The sequence below is a fragment of the Balaenoptera musculus genome, chromosome 2 (genome assembly GCF_009873245.2).
Source record: "Balaenoptera musculus isolate JJ_BM4_2016_0621 chromosome 2, mBalMus1.pri.v3, whole genome shotgun sequence".
NCBI lineage: Eukaryota > Metazoa > Chordata > Mammalia > Artiodactyla > Balaenopteridae > Balaenoptera > Balaenoptera musculus.
In genome coordinates, this window is record NC_045786.1 from 150,614,133 (window position 1) to 150,624,995 (window position 10,863).

The 10,863-nt window shown below is 46.1% G+C and overlaps 1 protein-coding gene across 1 annotated transcript; it reads left to right on the forward strand.

Annotated features, from left to right (window-relative positions):
- Window positions 1–315: 315 nt before the first annotated feature.
- AHSA1 (activator of HSP90 ATPase activity 1) lies at window positions 316–8,204 on the forward strand. The gene is made up of 9 exons (XM_036844302.1): window positions 316–567; window positions 1,915–2,105; window positions 3,804–3,886; window positions 4,288–4,405; window positions 5,510–5,598; window positions 6,457–6,585; window positions 7,046–7,147; window positions 7,639–7,690; window positions 7,808–8,204. The coding sequence occupies exons 1-9, from the start codon at window positions 488–490 to the stop codon at window positions 7,978–7,980; spliced, it is 1,017 nt and encodes a 338-aa protein (XP_036700197.1). The 5' UTR covers window positions 316–487; the 3' UTR covers window positions 7,981–8,204.
- The last annotated feature ends 2,659 nt before the right edge of the window (window positions 8,205–10,863 follow it).

Genomic DNA, 10,863 nt, shown 5'->3' on the forward strand with positions numbered 1-10,863 from the left:
GGCCTATTGACTACAACTCCCAGAATCCGCAGCGTACCGTGCTTAAGTCTTTTCCTCTGCATTTCCCGCGGTTATCCTGCGGGTCAGTCAACAAGACTACAACTCCCATGAGGCTTAGCAAGGCCGATTAAGGGTTCAGGGAAACAATGAGAAGTGTCCTTTGTGTCTCCACGGGTGAGGAATGATCGTGTGAGCGGTTGCATTTCGTGTCTTTTAGGCGATAACCCGAAGGAGTTTGAAGGATCCCTAGAAGAGACAGAAGTTAAGGTCCGGCGAGGCGGAACGGAAGCACCTGGTGGGAGGGAGGAGGAGCCGGAAGTTAAGGCGGGGAGGGGGCGGGGGCGGGGAGGTGGAGGGAAAAGCAAGCCAGGAGGTTCTGCGGCCGCTTCTAGTAGTTTCCAGGCGCTGCTGGGCGGCTGGGTCCGCGCGGTCCTGAGGCTGTGGCTGTGGCTGTTCGGGAGCTGGTGGCGGCGCGACCGGAGAGCCGATGGCCAAGTGGGGTGAGGGCGACCCACGCTGGATCGTGGAGGAGCGGGCGGATGCCACTAACGTCAACAACTGGCATTGGTGAGGGCCAGCGGGCCAGGCCGCGGGAGCGCTCCGGCCGGGCCAGGGTTGCAGGGTCCCTGGAACCTCGGCCGGGACAAAGCTGGGGCCGAGGCAGCCCTTCCTGCCCAGAGATGGGCGTGGGTCCTTCCTGTTGCAGGGGTCCGTAGTCCCAGGTCCCACCACCCTCCGGTCTCCGTTTCATTGGCGGGGGAAGCGGGGGGACGACATGGAGGGCTGCGCCCCAGACGAGGGGTTTCAGATATGAGAACAGAACCCCTTGGCTGCTGCATTCAGCCTGAGCGGGGAGATGCTTCCCACTCGTGGCCGCAGGAGTCAGTGAGACCCAAACCGCCGTGGATTGTGTTGGGAGACTGCAGTGTTAGTCTCGGGAGGGTTGGAATTCCTATTTTCCGGCTTACGGGTGGAATTCAAAGTCAGTCATAGGGGACTGCTGCCTCACTCCAGAAAGCTAAGGTTTAGAACGTGTTCTGCCGGTGTCCAGAGCTCAGTGATGCTGAAGGCGCCGTGTGGCCTCTCACCCGGAACTATTAAGTTAGTTGTATTGTAGCTCCAGGGACTGCCCCTGGTTGCCGGGCAATCATGGTTTATAACCCAACCACTCTTAAAAGCCTGCTCTCCTTCATGAAATCCTCTACAAGTAATGTCTTATTTTTTGAGTCCAGTGAACTTTGTTCATACTGTCTTTACTGTATTTTTATTTTGTTGCAGCTCTTTTTACTGTTGTTTTCTCTACTAGTTAGAAAGTGGGGAGGTAGATAGTTTTTCTTCTCTATATCTCAGCCTGCCTCCTTTCCTCTTAACACAGAGTGTTTGACTTAATTTTTGTTTGTTTTGAAGTGCTGGACTTACATTGTTTTCATGGCCATTTAGAGGGCATAGAATGTGTAGAGCCTTTATAGCATAGCCTGAATTTGACAGGTCAAAACACTGTGCTAATGAGATCAAGATTATTGGTTTATTCGTTACTGGACCTTTTAGCTCAATACTGCATTCTGTGGCCCCGTTGTGTGCTCCTGACTTCAGCAAGATGTGCAGTTTTCCACTTGGTCAGACGGGGGCGCCACGTTAAAGTGTCTAATGCTGACCCCAGCACCATCATGCTGAGAAAGGAAAGCAGAATTTTCCATTTAGTTTGAAACCATTCTATTACAGCAATTGACCTGGTCTTCCTTTTAGGAGTCCCATACTGTCAATAAGGAGTAACACGTTTGTGGACATACTGGAGTGGGGCTGAGGGTTTTGTGTTCTTTTCCAGCCTCCTTTAGCCTTGGATGCTCTTGCGTAGAGCAAGCAGTTGTATCCTTCACTTGGCTGCTGGTCCATAGCTTTGTTTCTGTTTTGCAGGACAGAGAGAGATGCTTCAAACTGGTCCACAGATAAGCTGAAAACACTGTTCCTCGCAGTGCGTGTGCAAAATGAGGAAGGCAAGTGCGAGGTGACAGAAGTGAATAAGCTTGATGGAGAGGCATCTATTAACAATCGCAAAGGCAAACTTATCTTCTTTTATGAGTGGAGCATCAAACTAAACTGGACAGGTAAGTCTATGCTTGGGTTTTAGGACAGAGGTTAACCGCATTTTGATTGACCTGTTCAGGAGCCGGGGAGAACAGTTTTTGAGAGGTTATGAACTTTTTTCAAGGGAGATAGTGCTGTTTTGGAGTCCTGTTGAAAACAGTATTGGATGCTGAAATTCTTCTGCCACTGTGGGACACTATAAATGGGTTTCCTCTCTCTGGGTCTTACAAGTCCCCACCGATGAAGCAGCTGAGCTGCTGAATCTTTGGACCTGGTCTGTGTTGGGACATATAATGTGACATTTCTCAGACTAGCTGTTTCTGCCTCTTGGATGATTTTAAAGTGGGGAGGGGGAGTTTTTTGGTTTTCTTTCTTTTTTTAATTTTTTTTAACTCTCTCCAGTGTGACCCTAACAGTTCAGAGTGCTGTGGTAATGAAGCTTGCATGTGATTATAACTTGGGTCAGTTTTATTCTCTAGCTTAATGTCCCTTTTGTGAAGATATTAACATAGAATTGGGCCCATGGTTAGATTGTCCTGACTGTTGGAAGGCTGAATTTTAAAAGACAGTAAAGTTAAAAGGGTACATGTATGGGGCAAAGCATGAAATAAATTTTTGTTTCAATAAACATTTCTCAAGTGAATGTTAATAAAGAGGGGAAATGTATTTATCGTCTTTTTTTGTTTTTTAAACTACTAAAGCACAGCAGTCTGGAAGAAACCTTAGGTATCATCTTGCCCAGTCTCCTTTTTATAGATTGAGAAACTGAGGCCTAGAGAAGTAAAGATAAATAAGTGTTTTGTGAGTTAACTTTGAAATACAGTTAGTTCTGCTGTAACGTGACACATGTGTTTCTAAAAATCACCACACTACGCAGAATCTCACAACAAAAACCACAGGGCTTATAGGGAAGGTGGGGTTAGGGACATGACACTATACTCAAAAGTTTCATCAGTGATATTTTTTTAAACTTAGGAATGTAAAAACTGATGGCACAGTTTACACATGTTAAATCATAAGAAATACATAAATAACATGATAAATATGATGCTTTACCTTGACAAAGACCTGAAGTTTGCTTGTGAAAGTGGGCCTCAGAAGCATTGAGGCATGTGGGTTATTGTGAGGTGGTGGAAGGGGAGTCACCTGAAATCAGAAGGAGCATTATAACACCACTAGTGGGTGGCGTGGCTCCTAACACACACAGTGAACTGAAGTCACTGGCAGACAGATGTTTGAGATGTGTATTTCGCGTATTCCTATACAGCTCCATTCAGCTGGGTTTGGGTTTCTTTGGGTTCACCTAGTGTTTCTCAAGGATGAAATCACATATAAGCAAACATGAAATTCATGTTATGATCAAATCGTCCCTTAATATATCACTAGTATTGGAACAAATTTGTATTTTCAAAACAAGCGTTCTAGCAGAGCTGTCTGTATTGACTATTAACCAAGTCCTCCTTAGCAGAGTTCATGCTGGTGCCAAATTCACATAGTTCTTGGTCCCACACTGTAATAGCACAGCCTCAAGAAATCTGATGGGGAAAGACATTTCAGGGTGGGGGGCAGTGGCTGCATCTGGCATGGCATTCTCTCAGAATAGAGAAGGTCAGTTCAGTTGTCCAAAAGAAGTGTAAGCAGAACAGTAGTTAGCACTCCAGAGCAGAAGAGGAGGAGAGAAGAGAAGGAGACTGATAACATTGCATTACTTTTGACAGGTACCTCTAAGTCTGGGGTGCAGTACAAGGGCCATGTGGAGATCCCCAATTTGTCTGATGAAAATAGCGTGGATGAAGTGGAGGTTTGTGCTTTCTATTTCCTCATCTGTCTGAGTCTTCCACATCCTCTTATTCTCAGATGAGAAAAATGACCTGTCATTCAAGATTACAGGCCAGGCTTGGCCCCAGCCTTCAGAACCCCAGTCTGCAGATGATTTTCTAGGTCTTTGGTGCCATCGGGAGCTCCCAGAGCAGCTTGTGCTTATTTAATTACTTTGCTTTAGTGAGTAGTGTGGGTTCTAACATTAGCCACCTTTGTCTTGGCAGAGAGACCTCGAGAAGGAACACTCATGGGAATTGTACAAAAACCTCAACCCTCATTTCCTTTGGAAATGTTAGCAGTTATCTGATTGCTCAGCACCGACATTCCACAATGTGGGTGCCTCTCAAGTTATTTACCACCTACTTCTGATCTTTCACTCAGATTAGTGTGAGCCTTGCCAAGGATGAGCCTGACACGAATCTCGTGGCCTTAATGAAGGAAGAAGGGGTGAAACTTCTAAGAGAAGCAATGGGGATTTACATCAGCACCCTTAAAACAGGTATCCCTTGAGTAGTTATGAGTGCCTTGAGAAGATAGTTTTCCACCTGTCAGATGCTAATTAAGGGGCTTGACAGGTCTTTCTTTGGCAAATGGATAAAAATTTGGGGGGAGGAGGTTTATTTCATCTTAAAATCAGTCTATAAGCTTTAAGTAAGGGAAAGATCTACAGATATGTTGTCTAATGTGTTGGCTGTTGAGCACTTGAAATGTGGCTAGTCCAACTTGAGATGTGCTGTGAGTACAAAAAACACAATGGATTTTGAAGACTTAGTATTTAAAAAAAAAGTAAAATATCTCAATAATTTTTTGATACTGATAACATGTTGAAATGGTAGTTAGGATATGTTAGGTTAAGTATATTGTTAAAATTAATTTCACCTGTTTGTTGTAACGCTTTAGTGTGGCTACTAGAAAATTTAACATTACATTTGAGGTTGAGATTGTACTTCTGTTAGACTTGCTGATCTAAAGACTTGGCAGCCCCAGACTCACCACGCGAGCATAGTCCTGCACTGTTTTTGATACGCATTCTCCAGGGACATTTAGAGGGTTATTTGAATAGTAGTCAGCTCAGCTGTCCCCTAGAATTCTAGTTCTGCCAGTGTGTTCTGATCTTGGCGTCAGAGTACATATGATGATCATCAGAGGGAACCAGTATAGAGGTGGAAACCTTTTTTGGTGGGAACCAGTGCTCTGATGCCATAAGTAGTTGTGGCTGTCCTACAGAGGTAAGGCAGAGTGGAGAAAGGGGACTAAACATGCAGCTGTGGGTATCTTGACACGCTCTTGAGGTCTTTGGAAGTGCCACTGCATTCATTGTCTGCCATCCACAGTAGACCTCACGTACATTTAACAAGTCGTGATGCTTCTAATTGAGTCAGGGGTTTAAAATATTCCCAGTGAACATACTGTGTTCTGTAGCGTACACTCAGATACCTGTCTGGCATAGATCAAAGTTAAAGACGCTAAAGTGGATTACTCTTCCCTCCCTTGTCGTGACCTCCATCTGAGTTAAGATGGCCATGTTTGTCAAACTACAGTGAAGCCCTGAGTCTCAGCTACTAAGAAATAACTTCCAAGAGCTGGGATTTTGTCTTTTCAGAGTTCACGCAGGGTATGATCTTGCCTACAATGAATGGAGAGTCAGTAGACCCAGCCAGGCAGCCAGCACTGAAAACTGAGGAGCACAAGGTAACCGGTGTCCCCATGTGCTGGGGCGGCAGGCCGTCTGGAAAGGGAGTTAAGGCACTGCCTCCTTCATAAGTCTCTATCTCAGCTCTTTCTCTCCCACCCTAACCTCTGAGCCAGAGCTGGTGCTTTGTAGAGAGTCCACAGAGTGTAGTTGTCTGTCTCCCCATCTTTAACCTGGTGTTTATTCATTCATAACAGACCCCTTAGAGCAAATGGAAGCCATCAGGGACTTCAGAGTCCGACTGTTGCGTTTAACCCCAGTGGGGAGGTTATGAACGCAGGGTGCTCTTCACCTACATGCATCTTAAGTGTTATGTCTACATTTCATACTTTGATACTAAAGGTGTCATCAAGGTATCAGGGGTTACTTAGATCACTAACTTCACCTAACAGGAAACTGATCGATTTCACTCCATTTGCAGGGTGAGCAAATATTTTTTCTGGAGATGGAACTTGTGTGGTTTGGGTTCAGCACTTGGTTTTCAGCCCTGTTGCCCTTTTGTCAGCACACTGAAGGATATTCTGGGGGTGCTGCTTCCAGCTATTTAAGCATAGAAATTCTGCTTGAGAATCACTTGGGGCTCTTCAGAAATACCTTATGATTTGGTGTGCCCTTCATCAATGGGCTTTTAAGTGAGTGTCACTGTTCTTTCACCTAGAGTGGCATTGAGGATTTTCTGGGAAAGTTCCCCTTCTGACTGAAATGCCCGTGCACATAAATTTCCTCTAACTCCCTGGAATGATTAGCCTTGGAGGTGAAAAAGTTTGTGAGAATGAACAGCAGGGCTATCTCTGAAGCCCTGTTAATTGAGGTTTCACCATTACTCTAAACTGACAATTTCACTGCCACTTCCACAGGCTAAGTCTGCTCCTTCAAAAACCCAGGCAAGACCTGTTGGTGTCAAAATCCCCACTTGTAAGATCACCCTTAGAGAAACCTTCCTGACGTCACCAGAGGAGCTCTATAGAGTTTTTACCACCCAGGAGGTAAGTATAGTCTTGTCCTTCCAGCTCCTGGCATCTGCTGTCCCGAGTGACTGGAGTTGTGGGCACATCCTCGCACTGTGCGGAGGAAGTGCTGAGTGGAACCGTGAAGCTTTCCTTGTACGCTCAGAGGCAAAGGGAAAACACTTTTGTTCAACCCACTCGTCAAAGTGGATGCGTCTTCTTTTTTCTCCTTTATGCTAGTTTTGGGTCATGTAAGTGGGAACCCCTGGAATCATTCTCGTTAGAAAAGTAAATGGATTCGAAGTAATGGCATCCTAGGTTCAGAAAGAGTTACTTGAGTCGAAGCCTGGTCTCTAGTGGAACAGAAAAGAGCCTAAACCTGGTTCTTGGGCAGAGTAGTGTCTTTGGAAGTGAGAGCTGAGGCCTGCAGGTGTCAGCTGGCGTTTCTTCTGAGTCCCACTGAGAGCCATGCATCTTCTTACCTCCTTTTTCTCTGCAGCTTGTTCAGGCCTTTACCCATGCTCCTGCAATGTTAGAAGCAGACAAAGGTGGCAAGTTTCACCTGGTAGATGGCAATGTCTCTGGAGAATTCACTGATCTGGTGAGTACGTGCTTGCCAGGATATAGCTTTTGTCTGGTCAGAAGAATAACATTTCCCCCTTTTCTTTTTCAGCCCTGTAGATAAAATTTAAGGCTGTAATCTCTTTGGTTAGTAAAACTTCATTTTGTTTTTCAAAAGAATGCTACAATTGAATTCTCCTGCTTTCATATAAATGTTTCTTTAATGGGGTAAAATTGCTTCTTCCTGGAAAAATCAAACATGGAAGAGAGGTTAGATACATTGGTGGCTTATGGCTTTCCGTTTGCGGCACTGAAATTTCACTTGGGCACAGGTGACTGGACCCAACTTAGGAGTAAGAGGAGAGGCTGTGGCTGATGTCAGTGCAGAAGCTACCAACTCTGGTCCACTTTGTCCTCATCAGTAGTACAGCGGCAGATGATGGGCTCCGTGTGAAAGGCAGATGGGTGATGCTTGCTAGGATTGGGTACGTTGCAGTCTGTAGTATAGGCTGACCTCTTTGATTATTTTAGATCCCTGAGAAACATATTGTGATGAAGTGGAGGTTTAAATCTTGGCCAGAAGGTAAGTAAGCATATGTAGTTATTGCCATTGCCCCCAGAACTTTTTCTTTTCCCCTTAGCCTCAGACCCACATGGAAACCCTGGATCTGAAACCTCCCTCCCCTTTGCCTTTCCCCAGGGCACTTTGCCACCATCACCTTGACCTTCATTGACAAGAATGGAGAGACTGAGCTGTGTATGGAAGGCCGAGGCATCCCTGCCCCTGAGGAGGAGAGGACACGGCAGGGCTGGCAGCGGTACTACTTTGAGGGCATCAAACAGACCTTTGGCTACGGCGCACGCTTATTTTAGGACCAGCAGCAGGGGGTACAGCCCGCCGAACACTTCAGTCCAGCCCTCTCCTGACTGGGGCTTGTGACTTACAGGATTGCACCATCCCAACCACTAACTTGGGGCTGGGGCCCCTTCCCTTCATGTATACCTTGGGTTTGTGCATGTTTTCTGCTGGGTGGGAACAGAGGGTGATTTCTCTTTTATGTGTACATACGCTAAATAAACGTAATTTAAAAATCGTGCATGTCTGGAACCTGTGTTGACGGGGTGGCTGGTATTAAGAGTTCCCTTGAAGGTTTTGAACAAAAAAAAAACAACGGAGGGGTTTTATCTCCGTTCTGTGTAAGTGTACATAATTAAGAGGCCTGAAAAGAGCCTACTTCTCACCAGCAAGCATTCCTGAGCTCATGTCCTTTCATAGTGCAGACTCGCAAAAAGGGTCTCTTCCCCTCACTGAGTTTCCCTCAGTGGGGTGGAGTTTCCCTGGGGTGAACGGTACCAAGAAACTTTATCGCTGGTCCAGGTGGCATCCTGGGCTTCCCACTCTCCATGGCCTCTTATCCTCTTCCAAGAAGAGGTGATCAACCAGGTGCTGGTTTGAGGTGTGGAAAGAGATTCCCTACCCTGTGACCAAGGGGAACTGTGGGCTTTGGGTTTCCATTCACTGAGCTTCTGTTTATTGAGCGGTTACTATGTACCAGACAGTGTACTAAGCAGTTCCCTTACAGTAGCTTATTTAGCCCCCATGAAACAGATACTACCATCATTTCTGTTTTACAAGAACCTAGTCCTTGGATTTCTTAACGCATATCCCAGACCCTACAACAGATAATTTAGCAGAGTTGGAATTTGGAATAAGAACCATAACGGCAGAGCCAGTGCTCAAGTCCAAACCACTGTCTACTGCCTTGTTGTCGCGTTCATCCCTGAAAAGAAGCAGCTGCGTTTCTAGCATGTTAGGCATCCTTCCTGGAATAGGAAATTCCAGGCCTGTTGTTACTCCCAGAAAAAGGAAGAAACGAATATAGAGTATGTTTAAATACCTGGTTCCATTAAGCAAGTTCACTGAGCACTGGCAAAGGGGTTCCAGTGGGGTCCAGGCTGCCACGTTGCAGGAAGAGGTAAACTGTACCTTCACAGGGAGGGTCATTTTCCTCGACAAGCCCCGCCCTGGTGACCCCAGTGTGAGTCAGCACCCTCTAATCCAGACACTACCTCCTGCAGTTACAGCTATTTCCTTCATCTGTCCTTGCCTGTTTTATTAGGTGGCAGTGAGGCCTGCAGGCTAATCCAACCAACATGACTTGGCCAAAATGTAATTAAAGTAGGAAATCAGTACTGATCTGGATAATTTAGACCCCCAATATCCCCCTTTGACTTGAATTAATCCAACGAGTGCTGGGCTGAACTAATTTGCATCTAGTTCGGCATTATATCTGCTTCCTGGGGGTCCGAACAGATACTTTTTGATAAAGTACCTGTGCTCTAGCTTGAATCAAATCAAGGACCCCTTGGGACTTCCCTGGCAGTCCAGTGGTTAAGACTCCGTGCTCCCAATGCAGGGGGCATGGGTTCGATCCCTGGTCAGGGAACTAAGATCCTGCGTGCTGCACGGCGTGGCCAAAATCAACAAAAACAAAAAGCAAATCAAGGACCCCTTCTAACACAGAGACCAGTGACAAAAAAGGACCCCTTTCACACCTGGCGGGAGAGTTACCAATTCCATAATACCTAGGAAAAATCTGAAGTGAAGTTTACAAGTGTCTTAGTAATAACCAAAGCACCAGGCAAAGTTCCTGTTATATGACAGCTCGGTAACATTCATATCCCCAGTACTGACAGCTGTTCCAATTTTCACCACTTCCATTTCACTGATAACATTTTGGTTAGCCATCAGAGCCTAAAAAGCAGAATGACAGAGCTAAAAACAGAACTTTGGACTTGGGTTTGAATTGTAAATGTGTCACTTGCTAACAAATTGGGCAAATTTCCTCGTGTAAAATGGGTAGTATAATAGGCACCTATAAGAGCATTAGAGATGGATGTAGAAGCACTGGCCCCTGGTGACATGTTACCTGCTGACTTCTGGGCTCCCAAGCCCACACGTTTTCCCGTGAGCAGGAATTGATCTTTTGAAAATCTGGTTAATTGGCCAAATTGCAAATCCTAGGCCAAGGGTTCTCCTCAACTAAGAACCACCTGAGGGGAACCTGTTACATGCAGGAAAGTGGACTCCACCCCTAGATACTCTTAGTGGGTGTGGGGTGTGCCCTGTGAGCTTACATTTTAATATCCCAGGTGATATTGATACCAGGGGTGAATTTTGAGAAGCACTTCAACATGTTAAGAAAATCTAATTGTAATAGAGGAGCCAAAGAAGCACATCTGGGTCCCTCTTGTGAACAATGAGACAAAGGATCTGAGACATCCTGTCTTCCAAGAGACGAGGGAGGCCAGCAGGATCCGGCAGGTTTGTACTGTTGGTTGTTTTAAACCCTAGTAAGAATTCAATGTGACCAGCCTTTTTTTTTTTTAAATTTATTTTTGGCTGCATTGGATTTTCGTTGCTGCATGCCGGCTTTCTCTAGTTGCGACGAGTAGGGGCTACCCTTCGTTGCGGTGCGTGGGCTTTTCATTGCGGTGGCTTGTTGCAGAGCACAGGCTCCAGGTGCGCGGGCTTCAGTAGTTGTGGCACACGGGCTCAGTAGTTGTGGCTCGTGGGCTCTAGAGTGCAGGCTCAGTAGTTGTGGCACACGGGCTTAGCTGCTCCATGGCATATGGGATCTTCCCGGACCAGGGATCAAACCCATGTCCCCTGCATTGACAGGCGGATTCTTAACCACTGGGCCACCAGGGAAGCTCTCAACGTGACCAGTCTTGCGTAGCCTAGAACCTTTTACG

Excerpts from the sequence above, each read along its gene's own strand:
- AHSA1 (XM_036844302.1), top strand. The coding sequence starts at position 488 with ATGGCCAAGTGGGGTGAGGGCGACCCACGCTGGATCGTGGAGGAGCGG. Across the intron at positions 2,106-3,803 it reads CATCAAACTAAACTGGACAG|GTACCTCTAAGTCTGGGGTG; the intron begins GTAAGTCTATGC and ends TACTTTTGACAG. Across the intron at positions 7,148-7,638 it reads CTGGAGAATTCACTGATCTG|ATCCCTGAGAAACATATTGT; the intron begins GTGAGTACGTGC and ends TGATTATTTTAG.